The sequence below is a fragment of the Ricinus communis genome, chromosome 6 (assembly GCF_019578655.1).
Source record: "Ricinus communis isolate WT05 ecotype wild-type chromosome 6, ASM1957865v1, whole genome shotgun sequence".
Classification (NCBI taxonomy): Eukaryota; Viridiplantae; Streptophyta; class Magnoliopsida; order Malpighiales; family Euphorbiaceae; genus Ricinus; species Ricinus communis.
The window spans coordinates 5,557,224-5,581,355 of record NC_063261.1 but is presented as its reverse complement, the minus strand read 5'-3'; the positions used below and the strand labels follow the sequence as shown (position 1 = coordinate 5,581,355).

The 24,132-nt window shown below is 31.2% G+C and overlaps 1 protein-coding gene, 1 non-coding gene and 1 pseudogene across 2 annotated transcripts; 2 read left to right on the top strand and 1 right to left on the bottom strand.

Annotated features, from left to right (window-relative positions):
* Positions 1 to 11,310: 11,310 nt before the first annotated feature.
* Positions 11,311 to 12,504, bottom strand: LOC125370261. Its single transcript, XM_048375260.1, has one exon. The coding sequence runs from the start codon at positions 12,502 to 12,504 to the stop codon at positions 11,311 to 11,313; it is 1,194 nt and encodes a 397-aa protein (XP_048231217.1).
* Positions 12,505 to 13,145: 641 nt separating this feature from the next.
* LOC112536056 lies at positions 13,146 to 13,253 on the top strand. Its single transcript, XR_003080126.1, has one exon. It is a non-coding gene; the product is annotated as a small nucleolar RNA R71 (small nucleolar RNA).
* Positions 13,254 to 18,432: 5,179 nt separating this feature from the next.
* Positions 18,433 to 20,350, top strand: LOC8285986 (annotated as a pseudogene).
* Positions 20,351 to 24,132: the final 3,782 nt, after the last annotated feature.

Here is a 24,132-nt window from a genome sequence, read left to right as displayed (position 1 = left end):
GAAACATAATAAGACTTAATCAATCCGTTGCGGGTGCTTCAAACGTCACAGTCATGACAGAGTCTAGTATTCAAATTGTTGCACCCTCCACAGGTATTGCATCCTCCATGAGTTCAACTTTAACTCCTACTTCTTATTTTCCTTTAAATCCACACTAAAACTTACAAAATACTTATAAAACCTTCCTCAAAGAACAAACGCAGCATAATGCAAATAAATAAACATAACTCGACTCTATATACATGAAATTCCTACATCATCCACCTAAACATATATGCGCAATTGGCACATATCAGACTCCATTAGATTAATTAACATGCAAAGCCAAATTTTAGGCTTATGTCTATATGTCCAATTTTGATTAATAATCATACAACAAATATTGGCCATTCATCCATCAAAATAAGGAAAAAATAGAGCAAGATAAATAAAGTAGTAAGTCTAAATTATTACAACCCTCATACAACTAGTAAATTTATAAAACTACTAAACTAGGTCAAAGATTGCAAAATTAGCAGTAGGGCTTGAAATTCGTGAAGTAGAATAGATTTGGGATGAACAACCGACGAATGACATCGTAGAGTCGATCGACTCTAGGCTTTTATTCTAAGTCGATTTTGTTACTTTTTTGCACTCCAACCCTAAAATTCCAATATGCATAAAATACAAGAAAATTCATTAATATTCATGTAATGTAAGAAATAACACATAAAATAACTAAACTTTAAGGCAATAAGGTACAAAACAAACTTACAATAAGTAAGAACTTCCCAATATATGGTAATTTCTTAAAAATATATATATCAAACTAATCATGCATCCTAATTAATTCGTGCCAATTTACACAAATCGTCATTAAAGAAGCATAGCCTAGCATGTTGATCTATACACATGCTTATAACATTTAAAACCCTAGAATCAGAGTTTATCTATTTCAAAACCTAAGAAACATGCATGTTAAAAAAATATATGAATCATGCAAGAAACTAATTCTAAGCAATATATAACATAAGAAAACAATCATAAAAGACAATCATGTTATTCATAACATGTTTCCAATAACAAAGATAACAAATCATGCTTGTTAACATACCCATAAGAGGGTTATAGTTGCTATTTTTACACTAGACTGAAGGTTTCTATAAAATCAAAACAACTTGTTGATGAAACACTTTAGCAATGAGCCTAGCTTTGTACTTTGCAACTGAGCCATCTGAATTTTCCTTTATTCGAAATACCCACTTACAACTACTGGGCTTTCTGTCAGGAGGCAAGGAAACTAAGGACTAAGCACCATTCCTTAAAAGAACTTTATACGCTTCAAACTAGCATATCTCTAACTTGGATCAGTAAGAGCTTTTGCTACACTTGTAGGAACATAAGTAGAAGTAATAAAAATCTTTACTTTAAAGATACCAGCCTTAGACCTCGTAGTCATAATGTGAGTATTAGTAGGATGAACAACTATGGTTATTGGCAATGAAGTTGAATCTAGTGTAGGAGCACAAGCTAGAATAGATTCTATTGAAGGAACAAAAACATCTAGAAGCAAAATAATTTGAGGTAAAGCGTTAGTACCAAAAGATATAAAAGCAGAATTAGCATCAGTAACAAAACTAGATTTATCCACATTACACACAAGCTTGTCACAAGGAGAAGAGAAAAGAGAAGAAGGAAGGATAGGAGGAGCAGATTTTAGTAAAGAAGAATGGATAAACCTGTGCCATATTTAATGTGCATTTGTTTTATTCCTCTAAAAATTATGCTATGCATTAAATTAGCAGTATCTGAAGTCACTGATTCGAAGCTTTAGAATTATGATAGCAGCTTGTATCTACAAACTCAGAAATAGGATTAGTCACCATGGACTGAATTAAGAAAGCAGAAAGAACATTGTTATGGGACTGAGAAGTTCCAGATGGTATAATGTTATGAAATTAAGAAGGTTCACTGAAGCTGTGATCAAAATGGTAGTAGAACTTATCAACGAGATGACCATATTTGCCACATAATTGACACTAAGGCTTGCTAGATATAGAGCTTGTCCAATTAAGTCGACCTCTACCTCTATAGCCACAATAATTTCCATGAGTTCCAAAGTTAGGATAATTTCCTCTTCCACCTTGAAAATGACCTGAACCTTGATCTGAGTATCGTCGCCTCGAATGAAACTCTGATTAGCCATATAATAAGAAGAAGAGGGGTCCACATCCATATTTTTAATTTTATTATTTAATGAGTTATTTTCTATAAATACAGCATAATAATTTTATACATCAAATACTACAATATGTGAGATCGTCCCAAGTCTAGCCCATTTTAATTAGCCTAATCCCATTTGTTTCGTTAGCCTAAATTAACTACTCAATTATACTCAAGGAAGCCCATCTAGTCTAGCCCAATTATAAATTATGCTCTTGATTACCAAGTTATTACCCTATGTGGACTACCAATTACATGTCAAGGCTTAATTCAATCATCCTATTCTAAGTGAGTTCATTAATTAATTTTGAACATGGCAAAGTCTAATATGTCTAAATGGATTTAGTCTGGCCTAATGTACTAATATATTAACTTAATAGATTATAATTTACATGCAAAGCCAAAAATTCTAAGCTTATGTCTAGATGCCTGATGTGCGTAGAATACACACATCTAAATTGGGATTTTAAGGCAGAATTTATATACATTTGGATGTGAATTGGTCCCAACACTCACCCTATGCGTTTGTTTGTGTGCTTTAGGTCTAAAAGAAGTCAAAGAGTGATAAAGGGAAGAATTAGAGCAGAATTGGACGTCAAAGTTGCTGAAACAAGTCGAGTTTGTGCATCCCTAATCTGAACATGGCCGTGTTGGTTTTAACACTAGCCGTGTTCCCAACACGGGCACCAAAATGACCGTTTTGGGTGCATTAACATCAAAGAAGAAGAGGCGTTAGGGAGCACGACCACAGAGAGTAACACGACCAGGAACACCAAACCGTGTTCCCAACACGGCTAGGAACACCAAACCGTGTTCCCAACACGTCCAGGAACACCAAACCGTGTTTCCAACACGGCCATGTTCGTGAAGACAGGACGAATTAATTAAAAGAAAGAGCAAGAGGAAAGAAAGAGAAGTGGGGGAGAACGTCCCAAACCCTAATATTTCTTTCTCTAAGGGTTTTCTGAGCTAGAACCAAGGGAAAAGGAGACTTGGATCAAGGTTTCAATCGGATTCCCTTCAAGGATTGAAGATTGGGCGAGGTTCATTGATTAGTTTTCAAATCGAGCAAGAGGAACAAGAATCGATTCAATTCGAGCAAGAGGAATTGGGGCTGTTTACTCTCATCCAAGGGTCTAATCGGGTTTCTCTACCTTTACTCATTGTTGTAATTGAATTCTTGTGGATTTTAATAATGAACATGATTAGCTAGATTGATTAAATCCATTGGAATTTCTTTACTATGTTGGCTTGATATTATATTGTTGGATTATTTGGGTTAGTTTTGTATTCTTCTTGCTTTAAGTATTAATAAGATAATGCATTATTTATGAGACGTTGTGAATTGTGTGTTTAGATTGCTTTGTGTGATTGAGAAGTCCATTTGGTAATTGGAATTTTGAATAGCAAGAACTGACTAATAATTGCTTAGAGATAAGGATAATTAACTAGCCGGATTAAAAATTAGTAAAGCTTAATGCTAATTTAAGAATCAATCGTTAGGAAGAGATTCCAACTTTAGGTTATTAGATTTAGGAATTTGGTTATCTCGAGACAGAAACTGAATTCGGTTAAGAATTCGTCCACGGGTAGCATAATTAGACTCACCAACCCTTTATCTTTTGTTTGATTGCTTAGTTTAGGTTCCCTTTGGGTTTGCTTTCTTGTCTTGGTTATTTTATTATCAATTACTCCTGCATCTCCTTTAGAACTTAGCTTGTAGCTATTAGTTAGTTTAGAAATTATTCATCATTCATTTTAGGTTAATATAACAAAGAATAAAGGAGTAACTCTGGACTTTCACTTTCCCGAGGAATACGACCTTGATACTCGCCATTAGTGCTAGACTGCATCGGTGGGTACATTGCCTTAGATTATAGCTGCATAGATAGCAACCATCAATGCCCAATTTTAATTAATAATCATAACAGATATTTGTCAAAATAAAGCAACATATAGAAAATAGTAAATCTAAATTATTACAACCTAAAACTAATAAACTTAAAAAATGACTAAATTAGGTCAAAAATGAAAAAAAATTAGCAATAGGGCTCGAAATTCGTGAAGTATGATAGATTTGGAATGAACAACTGACAAATGACATAACAGAGCCGATAAGCTCTAGGCTTATATTTTAGGCCGATTTTGCTAATTTTTGACACTCCAACCTCGAAATTCCAATATATATGCATAAAATATGAGAAAATTGATTAATATTCATGTAATGCACGAAATACCACATAAAATAACTAAACTTTAAGGAAATAAGGCACAAAACAAACTTACAGTAAGTAAAAACTTCATTATTTGGAAATTTCTTAAAAATATAAATATGAAACTAATTATGCAACCCTAATTAACTCATGCCAATTCATATAAATCATTATTAAATAAATAAAAGAAACTAATTTTAAGCACATTTAACATAAGAAAACAATCATAGAAGACAATCATGTTATTCCTAATATGTTTCTAATAACAAAGATAACAAGTCAGACTTGTTAACAACCTCGTAAGAGGGGTATATTTATTAGCTTTACCAGTAGATTGAAGGTTTCTTTAAAACCAAAGCCAGCTTGTTGATGAAATCCTTTTGTAACAAGCCTAGCTTAGTACTTTGCAACTAAGCAATCTGGATTTTCCTTGACTCGAAATACCCTTTTATAGCCAATGCGCTTTTTGTTAGGAGGTAAGGAAACCAAGGACCAAGTACCAATCCTTAAAAGAGCTTGATACTCTTCAAATATAGCCTATCTCCAATCCTCAAAAACTTGATGTGTCTTTTTTAGTACTCGCAAGTGCACGAACCATTCCTATAGTAAGGGTAAGTTCACTACAAGGTCGATCTCTCAAGGAACTATGAGGCCACTTATTATAAAGACTAATTATCAACATAAAAAAATAAAAATAAATCTAAACACTCTAAATCAGTATGTTGAGAGAGTAATATTCATAAAGTAAAGTAACTAAATAATAAATAAATATGCAAATGCTTATGATCTAAAACTATATGCTAAAAGTAGTATTTAGTCTAGCCATTTACTTAGTAATCTCCTTGTTTTAAGCCTAGATCTAATGAATGAGATGGTGATGTGCCTTTTCCCTAAATCACTCAAGCTAATGATGCAACTTAGGTTTCTTATACCAACATAGATTAAAGTAAAGATGATGTTTCTAATACTTTTAACCTAAAGTGATATGAATCAAGGCTGCCATGAGATTCCATTGCAAAGGCATGCACCAAAAGGTCCAAAATGGAAATGCAACTCATGCATGAAAACAAGAGTCCAACCTTATTGATGCAATAAAGACAAGAATTACAAATGATTCTTTAAGCTTTCAAGGAGATCTGATGACAAGATCCAAGTCCAAAAGGATGCAAGAAGCTTTGTTGGGCTTAATTAAAGACATTTGGAGTGTTCGAACACAACAAGGCTCAACCCAAGATTTCGGATTGCAAAAAGGATCCAAAATCGTCAATTTAGTGCAATAAGTTTGGGCTGAATTCATAGGTCCAATAAGATTCATTTGAAGCCTTTTTATTTTTATTTTTATCAGGTTTTTCTTAAGTTATGGTATGATTAGTTGTCTTTTAGAGTTACAAAATGGATGCACATAATTAGTCATAATTTAGAGTTACAAAAAGGATGCATATAATTAGTTGTCATTTGGGAGTTACAAAATGAGTGACATCAATGTAAAAACAGCCGCTTTTAATAAGTTTTAAAGGGAATTAAAGGGAGAAATGTGGGGAAGCTCAAAAGACATCCATTTAGGTTTCTTTGTCTTGTCTTGGCTATAAATATCAAAGCCAAATGCATTTGTAAAGATAGAATTTTGAATGATAATCTTTGTTTGCTCTTTGTGAGTGTTTTTGCTTAAGTTCTTGCATGAACTTTGAACTTATCAAACTATTTTTAGATTGTGGCGTTCTCTAACCAAAATCTTGTGTTTGATTCTTAACTTATCAAATCATACTTGGTTTGTGGCGTTTGGAGTTGAATTCAAGTGCTAGTTTCATTGTTGGAACTAGTTTTTTTCCTAACTTCACTTGAGGAGATCCTTGGGTTTTGGAATCATCTTGATTGGAGGGTGTTTTCTTGCATTCCATATATATCATAACTCATTAGTTATTGGGGTGTGTGGTTGCTAAGATGATGATTTCCTATCATTTGGTATCAGAGCTTGCTTCAAGTTGAGGTTTGCTTATCTTTGTTTTTTCTTTTGTGTTATTAAAGTTTCTCATCTTCTCTACTTCTTTTCTTAGTGTCGAATTCTTCTTTTTCAATTTTTCCTTCTAAGTACTCTCTGTTTTAAAGTCTACACCTTTGTGTTCACTAAATAAATGTTTGTTTTCCCTTCTTGTTAATCTCTTTATGTAGTTTTTTTCTTCAAATTTCGTATCATATCTTTTGTTTTTTCCTTCAAACTTCTTTGTGGTTCTTTATTTTTATCTTTATTTCATCCGTAGATACAAACAAAAAGAATGTTTCATGAAGCTGAGTTTATTAGACAATGTCGAAATTTTCGTTATCAATCTTATGATAAGATGTGGGGTCAAAGAAATGATTGTTATGAAGATGTTAGACAAAATTTTTATTCTTCTAAATCTAAACCTAAGAGGTTAGATAGACAACCAAGTCTAGTTTTTGTTGATGAATTGTCCAAGGAGAACAAATCTTTAAGAATCGGTCTTGAAGCATTTAAGCATGAGCTTGAAGAGTTCAAGATGTTGACTAATAGGTTTCTTAAGCATCTTAAAGATAAAGCCGATTCTAAGCCATCATTGAAGACTAACATCGATGATGTAAAGGAGGTAAATTGCTCTACTGAAGTCAATGTAGATTTTGAAGACTTGATAATTGGAGATGGCAAGAAAGACAATGACTTGTTACCTTTTAATGAATTCAATAATGAAGAGTTTGTCGCTAATGGAGAGGCAATGGTTTAGTTAGTGATGAATGAAAGAGTTTTGCTTGATAAAATCGAGACTTTTGAGCATGTTGAATTTATTAGTACTAAAAATATTATTTATTCTAAAGTTCCTCTAATCACTATTGTGAAGGAATTGCAGGTTGATGATGGCATTCCATTATCGTTTGAGATTATATGTTTATCTCTTTCGCAATATTTGGGCAAAATTCGAGGATGAATTTTATTTCAAGAAAGGGGGAATGATATGAATCAAGGCTGCCATGAGATTCCATTGCAAAGGCATGCACCAAAAGGTCCAAAATGGAAATGCAACTCATGCATGAAAACAAGAGTCCAACCTTATTGATGCAATAAAGACAAGAATTACAAATGATTCTTTAAGCTTTCAAGGAGATCTGATGACAAGATCCAAGTCCAAAAGGATGCAATAAGCTTTGTTGGGCTTAATTAAAGACATTTGGAGTGTTCGAACACAACAAGGCTTAACCCAAGATTTCGGATTGCAAAAAGGATCCAAAATCATCAATTTAGTGCAATAAGTTTGGGCTGAATTCATAGATCCAATAAGATTCATTTGAAGCCTTTTTATTTTCATTTTTATCAGGTTTTTCTTAAGTTATGGTGTGATTAGTTGTCTTTTAGAGTTACATAATGGATGCACATAATTAGTCATAATTTAGAGTTACAAAAAGGATGCATATAATTAGTTGTCATTTGGGAGTTACAAAATGAGTGACATCAATGTAAAAACAGCCGCTTTTAATAAGTTCTAAGGGGAATTAAAGGGAGAAATGTGGGGAAGCTCAAAAGACATCCATTTAGGTTTCTTTGTCTTGTCTTGGCTATAAATATCAAAGCCAAATGCATTTGTAAAGATAGAATTTTGAATGATAATCTTTGTTTGCTCTTTGTGAGTGTTTTTGCTTAAGTTCTTGCATGAACTTTGAACTTATCAAACTATTTTTAGTTTATGGCGTTCTCTAACCCAAATCTTGTGTTTGATTCTTAACTTATCAAATCATACTTGGTTTGTGGCATTTGGAGTTGAATTCAAGTGCTAGTTTCATTGTTGGAACTAGTTTTTTTCCTAACTTCACTTGAGGAGATCCTTGGGTTTTTGGAATCATCTTGATTGGAGGGTGTTTTCTTGCATTCCATATGTATCATAACTCATTAGTTATTGGGGTGTGTGGTTTCTAAGATGATGATTTCCTATCATAAAGACTTTCATAACAATTACTATTGCTAAATTAATATGATGGTTAACTAACAATAATAACTAAAACTAATAAAGAGATAAAGATAAAGAAATCATTCATTAAATAAATAAATAATAAGATTCATACAAAAGTAGAAATACTAAACTAAACACTTATAAAAACTAGTCTAACATATTTAACCCAATGATCATGGTATTAAATAGAAAGATAAAAAATAATAAAGTAAAAAGCTCCCTTTAGATCCAGAATTTCTTCAAGTAGGAAGAAGATTGGTCCTCAGTCTCCACTTCTTTAAAAGCTCCTTATATCGTAAAAGAATAATGAAAATTAGTACTAAATGTTTATAGAAAACTGTAGAGAATTATGGAGAGAATAATGGTGGCAGGTGTAGAGAGCAGGTAGGAGAAAACTCCCCTCCTTTAATTAGGTTTTGGAGAGATATATATAGAGAAGAGTCCTCCTCTAAATAAATCTCTTTAGAGATAAATATACTAATATAAGTCTATCTAATAGATAAGACTTAAAGTATCTTAATCTCCACCAAATACTATCCCATAAATAACTCTTAATATAAATCCTAATAATTATATAAAATGACTAAAATATCCCTTAGGCCTTGTAATTAGCAGTCCATGCGTCTTAATCTTGGGCCTTAACATGGACATGTCCCATTAAGTTTCTTTTAGCTCTATATTTTTCTCTTTTTGCTAATATTCATGAAAATAGACAATTAAGCTGTGAGGTAAAAGCATATATTTTCACCGTATTATATATAAAAATTTATCATTAAAGCTTTTAAAATACTCTTGAATATCTATACATAATTTGGACTGATCTTTACTTAAATCTTTTAATTAAATAAATAGGACTCAGAACTAACTTTTGCAAAAATCATGAAGAACATCCATACTCAGCTTAAATATATTATTCAAAAGAATATCACTAATGCAAAAGATCATGTCAACCCAAGAACACTTGAGTCATAATAATTTTCTTTAAAAATATAAACTCGATCATTGTTAATCAAAAGACTAAGCATCCAATCCTTCACACATGTTTCACAATAAATGTCTAACTTATCTTCAAAAGATATAACTATGATGCATAATCCAAATTATCATAACCCTATTTAAAAAGGCCAAGCCTTCATTCAAAAACAAGAGATCAATAAGCATTTATTACTTGTTTTTTAAGCTCTTATACTTTTTTTTCTTTTCTTTATACCCCTTAGATTTTAATTTTTGATACTTGGGGTATTTGTTTCTTTCTTGAGATGTTATGCCTTTTTATGCAAATACAAACATGGGTGATGAATGCACCTGGTTACTCAACAAAACATATTTCAAGATGCTTTGCATACTCATAATCTCAATTGCCTTTTTACGCGATACATTGGTCATGAAGATCCCCGGTTACTAAGCAGTTAAAATTAGCGGAGTAGAATTATATCACTTAGAGCTTTAACTTGCTCATATAAGATCTCACAAACTTAGGTAAGCCAATTTAGTAACAAGAAAATAATAACCTAAATCATACACTTCTAATCAATACCCATGTCAAATGTTGATAAACTACTCATCATGTCCATATGCAAAAGATGAACACTTGATCATTTAAGTGCAAATGACTCATGAGTTCACATTTATACATGTTAAAGACTAATTCAAGAGTTCAAGAATCTTAACATAATAGCATTCTTTCATTGACTCTTATATAGAATAATAAAAAAAAGCTGAGTGGGAAAATCTAGAATTTTGCAAAAGATTAACCGAAGTTGCTAATTCTCATGGCATATGACGTATAAAATTTAATCGAAGAGATATTTTATTTTCCTCCCCCACACTTAAATTTGACATTGTCCTCAATGTCATTGCATATATAAAAATAAAGAACAAAAAGAGAAGAAATATATAGAATACTCCCTTGGAATTTTGCAATGCATAGTAAGCCATGAACTTGAATTCCAATCTCTACCATCCAAACCTTAGAAGCACACTTGATAATTATAAAAGAAATAAAGAAATAAGGAATTAAAAATAATAATAGAAAATTAAAAATAATAAACTATCCTAAATATACTAGAAAGATTAAATCCTAAAATAATTAAAAGTTAGATAATAATAAATAAATATAAATCCTAGAATAAAATTTAAAATAAAGTCATAAATCAATGATATGACTATTTATGTGGAGGAGATGGATATATATTTAATTTTTGAAGAGGATATTTTAAGTTAAAAATAACTCACCATTTTTTTTATTATAATCAATCTCTAATTTCTTGAATTTAATTATTTTAATTTTCGCCAAAAAAAAAATTTTTTTTTAGGGGCCGCCTGACTATGTCGTTAAAATTTGGCGTCTACTTGCTGGGTCCGTCCATGTCTCGGGCCCATTCGTGCGCCCACCGATGTCGGCTGCTTGCCTACACTGCGGGCATGTGGCCCGCGGCTCGCGGCTACCCCGTGAGGTCGCGGCTGGCCTCCTCGCAGCTCTCGGCTAAAGGTCTTTGGGCTGCATGTTGCTTCCTCGCGGAGTGTCCCGCGACCCGCGGCTAGCCCTGCTGCTGGCTGCTACAGGCTCGTGTCGTTCCTACCGTGCCTCTGCTATGGGCCCTTGTCGTCTCTATCGTGCCTCTGCTACGGGCCCTTGTCATCTCTGTCGTGCCTCTGCTATGGGCCCGTGTGAAAATTCATTGCCGCAACGTGGCTCGCTCAAAAATTAATTATTTGTTTCTTTTTTTTAGCTTTAATTGCTTCTCATAGAGACATATTGCCTTTTGAGGATCAAACATAAGCCTACAAGATAAACATAAAATAAATAAAAAATAAATAAATAATAAATAAAAAAATAACTTAAAGGCATAAAAATAAAAATACAATTGCTAAGTTTATTGTCTATAGCTAGACATTCGTGATTATACTCATGGTGGGCGTTCATCTGCGCACTCCACCTATTGGTCATAAGTCATTCCTTTCAAGTATGGCTTCATACTTTTAACGCGAACATCTAAAGTGTCATGAAAACTCTTGTCAATTAAGAATGAAACATCATCATATAATTGTTGATAAACAAGAGAATCTAAATAATTATATGAACACTTATCGATAGTAGATTTAGGAGAGAAAGTTAGAGAATCAAACACTTTAAATTTCATAGTTTCTCCTAAAACTGTCATGGTAAGTTTTCCATCATGCATATCAATCACAGTTCTAGTAGTTGCCATGAAAGGTCTACCAAGGAGTATAATTTGCTCTTTATTCCTTACCGGTGGGTTTTCCATGTCAAGCACTACAAAATCAACTGGAATTATTAACTTACCTACTTGTACTAGCAAGTCATCCACTATACCTCTATGATATTTTATCGATCTATCAGCAAATTGTAGAGACATAGTGGTAGGCTTCAACTCTCCCAAGCCAAGTTGTTCATACATTAAATAAGGCATCAAGTTGATGCTTGCTCCCAAATCTAACATGGCCTTTGTATGCTTTTTGTCACCTATTGTAATATCAATGGTGAAGCTACTAGGATCCTTCATCTTAAGGGGCAACTGATGTTGAAGCATTATACTTCCTACTTGTACTTTTTTGTTGTTCGCATATCGCCTTTTGTTAGTGTTCAAATCTTCAAATTTTTTTACATTAGCTAGCTTGTTCCTGATAACATCCAACAAAGGTAAATTAGTATTAACTTTAGAGAGCATCTCAATACTTTCAAATTTTTTTTCATCCTTTTTGCTCTCTTTGGGTTGGTTTAGAAAAGGAATAGGGGGTCTATAAGGCTGAGCTGCCTTATGAAATTCAGGTCCACAATATGCTTCCTTTTCTTTCTCCTCAAGTCTAAGAGTAGGCTCTACTTTTTCTTCCATTTGCATGCTCTCCTTATTGATTTGTACTAATCCATTATTTTTAGGTGTACCTGCATAAGAAGAAGAATTCCTTTCAATTTCTATAGCAATATTATCATCAACAACCTCACCTTTTTTAATAGTAGTAATGGAATTGACTTGTTCAGGTTGACTTGATAGTTTCTCTTTATTGAGCTCTTCAACAATTTGTCCCATTTGAGCTTCTAAATGTTTCAATGAAGTCTCAATGGAATCTGTCTTTTTTTCATTCCTCTCCATCCTATCATGAGAAGCCATCATAAATGATTGAAGTGTTTCTTCCAAACTTGGCTTCCTTTGTTCATTAGATCGAAGAGTTTGTTCTTGATCTTGAAAGAAAGGATTGGATTCCCTTTGGAATTGAGAATATTGATCTTGGTAATGAGGTTGATTTCGGTTTCTCAATAACTGTGGTGGGTTTTGGTCATTGTATTTCCAAAAAAAATTTGGATGGTTTCTCCAACCTGTATTATATGTGTTGGAATAAGGGTCATTCATAGGATGCATGGATTGGTAAGAATCCATCAAATTTATTTGGTCATACATATTTCCTCTGTAATTATCAAAAGATGAACAAACATTAGCACTATGACCATAAATACCACAAATACCACATACCTTATTATTTGATGAGTTTTTTTATTGAAGTAAGCATCTTAACTTGCTTAGTCAATTTAGCCAATTGCATGGCCATCTCACTACTAGTTACTACTTCATTTACTTCTACTCTTTTTTTTCTCACACTCTTTTATTGAGAATTGGCTCCTAATATCTCAAAGATGTCATAAACCTCATCAGGTGTCCTTTCTAACATAGCACCCCTAGCTGCATTATCAACCATATATTAATATTGTTGTGTCAACCCATCATAAAATAATTGCTTGATTATTGAGAGTGGAAATCTATAGTGTGGGCATTGCAATAAAAGTGATTTGAAGCGATCCCATGCTTCATGAAAAGATTCAGCATTCTTTTGATAAAAATTAGAAATTTCACCTCTTAATTCTTTGGTCTTTTGGTGTGAGTAAAATCTACTCATAAACTTTTAATACACTTCATCCTAATTCCTCAAAGAATTAGGAGGCAAGGTCATTAACCAACCCTTTGCTCTATCTTTCAATGAATAAGGGGAATACCTCATTCTTAGTTGATCCTCATTTAATCCAGATAATGAAAAAGTATGAACTATAGCATAAAATTCTCTAATGAATGTCAATGCATCCTCACTACCATAAAATAGGAGGCAAGGTCATTAACCAAGCCTTTGCTCTATCTTTCAATGAATAAGGAAAATACCTCATTCTTAGTTGATCCTCATTTAATCCAGATAATGGAAAAGTATGAACTATAGCATAAAATCCTCTAATGAATGTCAATGCATCCTCACTACCATAAAATGAAGGAAGCTTATTAAAATGAATGCTCTTAAGTTCATAATTCCTAGATGCATCACCTAAAAAACTATGCATGAAGTAGTGTTACCAATTGTAGGCCGTGCATAATCTTTCATAGTCATTCGCCTTTCAGCTCATACAAAACAAAAGAAAATTTTAGAAAAAAAAAACTTAAAAATAAATTTAAAAATAAAATAAGAACACATAAATAAAATAAATCACAAAATACAAAGCAAACAAACAAAACAAAAACACATAAACAAAATAAATCACAACACAAAATAAACAAACAAAATAAAAATACATAAACAAAATAAATCACAAAACACAAAGCAAACTAACAAACACAAAACACTTTTGATAACCAATCAATATAATAAATTTGCAATTTCTTGGCAATAAAATTTGATATGGCTTTTTTAGTACTCGCAAGTGCATGAACCGTTCCTATAATAAGAGTAAGTTTACCACGAGGTCAATCTCTCAAGGAACTATGAGACCACTTATTATAAAGACTAATTATCAACACAAAACAATAAAAGTAAATCTAAACACTCTAGATCAGTATGTGGAGAGAGTAATATTCATAAAATAAATTAACTAAATAATAAATAAATAAATATGCAATGGAAATGCAAATACTTATGATCTAAAACTATATGCTAAAAATAATATTTAGTCCAGCCATTTACTTAGTAATCTCCTTATTTTACTTTAAGCCTAGATCTAATGAATGAGATGGTAATGTGCCTTTTTCCCTAAGTCACTCAAGCTAATGATGCAACTTAGGTTTCTTATACCAACATAGATCAAAGTAAAGATGATGTTTCTAATACTTTTAACCTAAAGATTTTAATAACAAATATTACTACTAAATTGATATGATGGTCAACCAATAATAATAGATGAAGCTAATAAATATATGAAGGTAAACAAATTATTCATTAAATAAATAAATAACAAGGTTCATACATAGGTAAAACGACTAAACTAAACACTTATGAAAATTAGCCTAACATATTTAACCCAATGATCATGGTATTAAATAGAAAGATATAAAAAATTAAAAACTCCCTCTAGATCAAGAATTTCTTCAAGTAGGAAGAAGATTGATCCTCAGTCTCCACTTCTTGAAAAGCTCCTTAGATCCTAAAAAGAGAGGAGCTTTCTCCTACCTGCTCTGTACATCTGCCACCATTATTTAGTAAGAGCTTTTCTAACACTTGAGGGAACATAAATAGAAGTAATAAGAACCTTTGGTTTTAAGATAATTAGATAAACGATTTTTAAATTTGAAATTGATATTAGCTTATAGTCTTTCTTTTTTCTTAAATACACAAACTTAAATTATTTAAGTTTGAATACCGGCTAGACTAATTAAAAATGATCTAATTGATATTCTTACTTTTTACGAATCTGGAGGTTTCGAATTTGAATCTCTTCACCATAAAATCCATAAATATTAATGAGAATCTATCACCTTTACGATGAGCATAAAAAGATTGCTTTATTACATAATTCACAATCCAATAAACCTCCAAAACAAATAAAAGAATTTTTAGAAGGACTTATATACTAAAATAAGATAAACTTATGATTAGCTGAAGTATCACTTCATATACTTTAGATGTTTTATACATTTGATATAATGACGGATACACTTACGTACATCCATATACATATAAACAAATACATGCACACACGTAATGTTGTTACTCTGTTGCAACCACTAGGTTTTGGTACATGAGACGACAATATAGTTTCTGGTGAATCTTGAAGAAGGAAAACCAGAATCGGTTCAGACTTAAAAGTTCTATTCTCTAGCTTTTATGAAGTTAATGGAAAAATTATTATTATTATATAACTACCAATGACTTTACAATATGGAAAGTACACTCAAGAATTGTCCATAAATATTTCAAACACAGTAAAAATCTCATTTGTCATTTAGACACTTAGTTTGGTCCGTTTACTTAGAGGACATGATTAGACTTGTTTATGTACCATATAAACCTATTATTTTAATTTTAATAAATTATTAATATAACTAAATACTAGATTAGTCAGTCATATATAATACTTAATTATTGATCAATTAAATATATTTTGTTATTTATTAAACTTTTTTTATTTTTAGAATTTAATTGATGATATTTTACAATTATGAGATATACTTATATAATTTTAATTTGTATAAATAATTAAAATTTATATATAAATTTATTGATAATTTGTATTAACAAAAAGACGTATAAAATAAATAAATTATTTAAAGTAATATCGATTGATTGTCTATAATTTTAAAAATATACTTATAATGATGGGGTGCGATAATGGTACTTGATGAGAACCCATGTAGCACAAGGAATCATACTTCAACAAAGAATCCTAATTCTACTAAATATCCTAATCCAGCAAGGAGTCCTGATGATGAGAACCCATGTAGCACAAGGAATCCTACTTCAACATAGAATCCTAATTCCACTAAAAATCCTAATCCAACAAGAAGTCCCGATGACATATATTTAGGAGTTATTTGTTTTCTTATTTATTTAGGAATCTTGACCATATCTTATTTCCTTTCTTTAAGGAGTTATTTGTTTCCTTGTTGATTTAGAAATCTTGGCCGTATATCCTAGTCATTCTAGGATTAGGATTATTTTGTTTTAAACTCTATAAATAGAGCTATGTAATTCGGCAAAAGCATATATATCTTTGATTGAATAGAAAACCTTATTTTTGCTTAAAGAGTTTCTTTGAGTGTTCTTGAGATTAAAGCTTATTGTTTAGGTTTTGATTTTACTTCTACCTTAATTTAATTCTATTAACTTGTTAGTTTCTAGGATTAATTAAGTTCATCTCATTATAGCTATTGATCTTATTTCTTTATAAATAAGGGTGATAGTTCTGCAAATAACTTTTCACAAACCTTATAAATATTGATCTTAGCGTGTAATCTTCTCTTCCGTAGAAAGTTTACATCAGTACTCTAGCAAAACTCACTTTTTGATATGTTTCTTATGCTTTTATTTGTTGGAATCTGATATGTTTCAAGGTTACATATTTATTATCATTTCTTTTAGAGAAATATGTTTAAATTGGTTGACCACTAAAAATTTCTCAAAATACTTTCACTTGATAAACGTTTGGAGTTTTGAATGCACATCTCAAATTTATTTTTGTTCATTATGAGAATTTTTCTAGAATCCGTGTTTTATTTCACCTTTAGCAGTTTAAATCTTTAATCCTTATTTGATCCATACCAATTATAATTAATTTTTATTTAACCATATATATATATATATATATATCTTATGGTAAGTCTTGGATTTTATGTTATGACTCAAGAGTGAATAATGATGCCTTACTAAACTATGAGCCGTTCCTCCCATTCTTGCTAATTATTGATGTTTATGGATTCAAGAAAAAAAAGTTACTAAACTTTTATAGATTAAGAAAAAAGCATATTAAAAGAAGTTCTTGTATTTCATTAATGGATATGTAATATATCAATTCAAAATAAATATTTACATTGACATTTCATAAAAAAAAAATTATACAAGACAAATACAAGAAACAAACTACTTATCCTAATATATAATATTTAATATCAAATAATTGTAATATCTTAAATATCATATTGTTTAAAATCAATTCTTAAATAAGTTATATAAAAATATTATATTTTGATTGAAAAGAAATTCAATATTTTAATTTTTAACGAGGCAGTAATATGTATATGGAAAGATTTAATTTTCGCTTTCTATTCAAAGCTTCTTCACTATAAATATTTTTTCTATTAGAAGACTGCTTTGATAATTAATGTAACTTTGATAGATTATAAGATTATTTGTTAATTGAAGTGGAGATGGGTGAAAAGAATTTCATTGTTATTTATAAATTTTAATATGGATTTTGGTGAATCATAAGCTTATTAAAAATAATAATATAGAAATGTAAATTTTAAAAGTATAAAGTCTGAAGTATAAACAAAAGCTACATTAAACATTGTCCAACAACATTTAGGATTGACTAACTAATAGGAATCACAAAAGTATATTTAAAATTTTTTAGATTTTGATCATAGAATAATTAACTTTTAGGACTGTTTATGTCCTTATTCTTAGAATTAAGGTATCATACATATGAAAGAATTATGATGAATGAATTGATGTTCTGATTAAATAAAATGATGTTCCATGCACTTCATAGCTTTTGTTTTTTTTTTTTTTCAATTTTTTCATTTTTTAAAAAATTATTCCTATCAGAATGTGTGCATCACTACAAATAAAAAAATCACTTTGTTACCATAAATACCAAATCAATTTAATTTTTAGTTTCCGTATTTTCTATTGATAGTCTTAATGGAAACTGAAATTTATACTACCACCTCCTAATTAAAACCAGCTGAAGTAAGGTTTAACCATAACTAAATACTTTCACTGTAGTCATGTCATTGAAACTAATTGAACAAATTACTACCATTAGCAAATTTTGTTCTCTTCTTTTCAACTTATAAAACCTACCAATGCCCCAACCTTTTAAGGCATCTTCTAGCTGATACCTTTCTTATTTCTTTTCTCTTTTGTGGCATTTGCAATCTAAAATAGCAAAAGTAGTGTATACAGAGATGATCATAGGACACTTTGCTTTGGCTCGTTGCATGGTTATCTTTTTCTCTTTATTCACTCCAAATGTATGTCTTGCCCAAAAGATGAATGTCATTGATCGTTGTTGGAGAGAGAACCCTAACTAGCGAAGAAGCCGACAACAATTAGCCACTTGCTCTGTTGGGTTTGCAGGGAAGATGACTAATAATATTGGGAAAGATGTTACTCCCTATAAAGTTATTGATCCTAGTGACGACCCCTTGACCCTAAACCTGGAACTTTAAGATATGGAGCAACTATGATTGATAGAAAAGTGTGGATAACTTTTAAAAGAAACATGAATATTAATCTTCGTAGGCCCCTTCTTATTAGTAGTTTTAAAACTCTTGATGGTCGTGGTGTTGACATTCACATTACTGGCAATGCTTGTCTACTAGTGTATAAGGCAAGCTTTTAAATTCTGCTTTTATCCACAGTCAGCATATCTTAGTGCATGGTTAACAATAAGAGAAGACAATTAGCAGTTTATGAAGTATGGTTTATAGCTTTGAGATTTGAGGTCTAATTGTTCTTAACATAATAGCTTATCAAAATGTAGGGTTTACTATTGCTACTCAAATGTTCACAAGATGGTTTTAAGCCAAAACCAATCAGGCATTTGGCTTTTATACTCAGGTTGGATAGTCCTCTTTAAAAAATTTTGATCACATATATTTTAAAATGAAAGTTATATAAAAATATAACTAAAATACATTGAATTTTTATCAAGTTAAATCTTAAATAAAATAATTTTCATAAGAAAATTGTTGTCTGAACTTGATTTTTAGATTATCGGCTGGGCTAGATGGTTAGACAGGATTATGAGCAGGCCTAAACTTTCCGTTGAAAAGTAACTTATGTTATTGCCATCATTTTCCTTTCATATCTTAGGATATGGTTTGGTGATTGATCTACTTCATGGTTAGTTATGATATTTAGGCAACAGTTATAATCATACATGGCTTAAGGATTCACCATTGCAAGGCAGTAGGACCTAGCTCAGTGAGGGGACCAAATGGACAAATGGTGCCACTAGGTCAAATAGATGGGGATGCAATCAGGCTAGTCAGCGCATCAAAAATTCGGATAGACCACAATACATTATATGCATATCAGGACAATCTCCTGGATGTCACTCGTGGATCTACTGATGTTACCATCTCCAACAATTGGTTTAAAGACCAAGATAAAGTTATGCTTCTTGGACATGATAATGGGTATGTAAGGGATAAGAACATGAAGGTAACTGTTGTCTTCAATCATTTTGGTCCCCACTGTAAGTAGAGGATGCCAAGGTAGTAATTTCTATTAAATTGGCTTTTTAATTGCCAGAACTCTATTGTTTCTTTCTTTTCTTTTAATTTCTTAATTGCATGTGAATAACTTTTAGGATTCGCCATGGCTATGCACATTTAACCACAACCTCTACCAAGTATGGCAACAATATGCAATTGGGGGAAGCATGAACTCTAGCATTAAGAGTGAAGCTAACTATTTTATCGCACCAAAAGAAGGAAAGAAAGAGGTACGCTCAAGTATTTCTATCATTATTATTTTCTAATAAATCAAATGAATTAATGATATCAAGTTGAGGGTATTTCTCAAAGAGATTAATATTTTCATATTAAAGATTTGATGATAAATTTACCTAAAATCAGTGTCTAAAACAAATAACATGGAGAAACGGAATCAATGACAAAAGTAAGCCTTAGAATTTCTATTATGTATGGGATTTTTTTGAAAATGGAGCTTCATTCATTCAAAGCGGTCTAGACAAGGCAAAGCCTAACTACAGCATCAACAAAAATTCCATGTAGCAGATGCGAGGTTTGTCAGATCAATAACAAGCTCATCTGGTGCTTTAAAGTGTCAGAGAACAATTGGATGCTGAGTCAAGATTCAAGAACCACGATGAAAATGAACAGATTAACGGATACAAAGCTTATAGTTATTAAACAGTTACATGAATTCAATTTGTGTCTCTACTAATCCCATATAAAACTTATTTTTTAAATAATTGGGTCTGTGCTATTTTTAAGAGTAATACAATTTTGTACTCATGGATAGAACTCAAATGGTTCATAAAGGAATATCAATTACTTTCCTTCAATTATAAATAAAACCTATGCAGCTATTTTTATGCTAATTTTTCTTCTTTTCTTCTCTTTTAAATGGTCATACTATTACAATTAATTTTCAATACCATTATTTCAATTCATTTCTTTACTACTTTTTATTAGTGTTAGAATAATTAAATAATAAAATCTTGATAATCTGTGTTATTTTCAATTTAGTCTTAATAATTTCTTTTAGTCAAATCCTGATATATAATGATAATAATAATAATAGTATTTTTAAAAATTAAGTTTTTAGTTCTAAAATGGTTAAATGAAGGATATGTAATGGATTAAAGGTAAATAACAAGATTATTAAGAAAAATCAGAATAAGCTAAGGTAAATCTTGTACTACATGAACAATAACCACTAGTAAATTTTAATTGATTAAAAAAGAAAGAGAAATTTGTACTCCAAATGAAATTAAAATAATTAAGCTCAGATTACTTTGTTTGGAGTAGAAGCAAGAGGTTCTCTTAAAGGAATATAATCATACATAATGCCTTAGAAGGGTATGCTACTTCTTAGTTGTGTAGGAAAAGGATATGTTATCTCCTTGAATAAGTCAGACATTGCGATTGCGTTATCCTTCCCTATCATTCCGCTCGAAAATATGATATTCGCTTTTGGATCATTTATTCAAACCTTCACAAGAAGATGTTTCTTTTAGTACATATGGCATTGCTTGTACCTTATAAGACTGAAAATAGTGTTTTAACTTTCTCGTAGCCTATATCATAGCCAAGTAAGAAGGTATGAGCGGGGTTGTATTACCTTCTACTTTATTCTAGTTTAGGGAACTAGCTATGTCTAAATCAACCAACATTAGAATCTTTCCACTAGCGGTCCTTACTTTCTATAAGTTTAAATTTAGACTTTTGGAAAATCTATATTGTTTACGACTATAAACTCAGAGCATAATCCAACTTCTCATTCAAATTTCATGAAACGTTTATAGGGCTTCAAGTTATTGCATAACTTAAAAAGTCTAAAACCTAAACCAAGCCTAAGACCACATCTGTCTTGCAATGATGCCACTACAAACTAGAGTGATGAAAATACTAAAAATAATAATGAGAACTCAAGCAGCCAATCCTTCATCGCTCTAGAGTGTTTTCCAGCAAGAATTATACCTTATATATAACCAATGAGCTAGAGGACATACATTCAGCAAGTCTTTTATTTATTAAATGAACCATATTTAACAATCACACATTAGGCGTCTTGAATGCCTACTTGTCTTTGACTAGCAACATTGTTCTAACTTTTGAAAATCCTCGGATGTTACGAAACTGTAAGGCCAGCTTTAGACTTCATTCATCATTTGTAAATTTACTTAGGTCAGTGATTATACTATCCATTGATTCTATAACTTGCAATTACCTTAGTATTAAACTTGAATTATGGCATCTTCCCATAAGAGACGAGAGTCATAATTGGGTGGTACAAAATTAAGATAGATAAACGCTAGGCCAAACTTTCTTCCAATGCTCTCTAGGGTTAGATCTTGGAACCAGATCCTTTCTAGCATAATGTGAGCTATGTAACATCTCATAAAACCAATTTAATTGAAAATTGTAATAAGTAATAAGACATTTGAAGTCAATAATACATAAAGTAAAAAATTTAATTTTATGTGTTTAAAGGTTTGATTTGGACATAGCCATCTCCCTATGCCCCTTTACCAAAAACTGCTCCTCATATCCTTCCTCCTTCTCTTTTTTTTTCTCCATGTGATAAGCTTGTGTATATTATGGATAAATCTAGTTCTGTTCCTGATCCTAATTATGCTTCTATATCTTCTAGTAGTAATGCTTTACCCTTTGCCTCTAGATGTTGTTGTTCCTTCTATAGAATCTATTCCAGCTTGTGCTCCTACACTAGATTCAGCTTTATTGCCAGTAGCCATAATTGTTCCTCCTACTAATACTCATAGTATGACTATAACATCTAAGGCTGGTATCTTCAAAACCATATTTTCTATTGATAGTTTAGGGTAAACAAGTTGGAAGAGTATCAAGCTCTTTTAAGGAATGTAATTAGTAGTTGGTTTTTTTGCCTCATGATAAAAAGCCCATTGATTGTAAGTGGGTATTTCCAGTGAAGGAAAGTTCAAATGGCTCGGTTGCAAAGTAAAAACCTAGGCTTGTTGCCAAAGGCTTCCATCAACGTACTGCCTTTGATTTTACAGAAATCTTCAGTCCAATGGTAAAATCCAAACTATACCCCTCTTACGGGGTTATTAACAAGCTTGGCTTGTTATCTTTGTTATTGAAAATATGTTAGGAATAACATGATTGTATTTTATAATTATTTTCTTATGTTAAATATACTTAGAATTAGGTTCTTGCATAATTTATATGTTTTTATGACATGTATATTTCATGAATTTTGAAATAGATAACTTTTGATTCGATGGTTTGAATCTTATAACCATGTGTATAGATCAATATGCTAGGTTATGTTTCTTTAATGATGATTTTGTAATTGGAATGAGTTAGTTAGGGTTAAATGATTAGTTTCATATCAATATTTTTAAGAAATTGCCATATTAGGAACTTTTTACTTTTTGTAAGTTTGTTTTGTGCCTTATTGCCTCAAAGTTTAGTTATTTTATATGTCATTCTCTGCATTATATGAATATTGATTAATTTCCTCATATTTTAATTTCCTCATCAAAATATTGGGGTTAGAGTGCCAAAAAGCAGCAAAATTGGCCTAGAATGAAACTCAAGTAGCTAAATAAATCATATACCGTCAAAGAAGAAATATAATAATACCATCTCGAAGTACAACTTATATAACAACTCAGCATTAAAGACTAGGAACCATTGCCTCACAGGGATCTCTCAAATCACTCACAGTGTTTATAGGTAAACAAAAAGATTCCCTCAATGCAGCTGCACAAAACCTGTTTACCATAAGCTTGCTCATAAACCCCATCTTCGTTACTGTGAATAAATGAATACCAAAATCAAAGGGTCTTTACAAGGGTTGAAATGTGGCTAAGGTAAAGGTAAGAATAATTGGATAGAAGTGTAAAGTATACTGAAAAATCATGTAATTATTTAGAATGAATGCTTCAGGAGCTAAAAATGCCAAATCAACAAAAGTACTAAGCCTTATTTGAAGTAGAGGATGCTCAAAGAATTGAATCTAAAAGAGAGAAGAGCTAAGAAAGAAGCACAATAAACACTTGATTACATTTTTTTTTATTTTCCATAACAGCTTACACAGGGGCTGCATGGCTAATGACACAAACAAAGAGAATAGTTATACAATTTGGATTGAAGGGAGCATCAAAAAATGATTAAAAGGACTAAGTGAATTTATAACAAAAAGTAGTTACTATAATTCCATAAAAGAAGAAGCATATCATATAATTATTCAGTATACAGGGTGAAAGAAAAAACAAATATAAAGAATGGTATAAATGTAGTGTATAGGTGTAAATCATGAAGAAAAGGTTAAGGCTCAAAACTGGCTGAATAATGGAAATAAAGGGTAGACTTTTGGCTAAATGTGATGAATTTTAAGTTGCCCAAATCATTTAATGGTATTTAAAAATTCATGTAATCTCAACAAGCATTATAGAGCAAGTTCTAGAAACAAAATTAAGTACAACGCACACTCAAACAAGAAAAATCATAAGCATAATTGCAATGGATGCTCAAATTTTGGTTCAAAAACTCATGTTTGAAGTGGCTAAAATTTGCAATTGGTTCCCA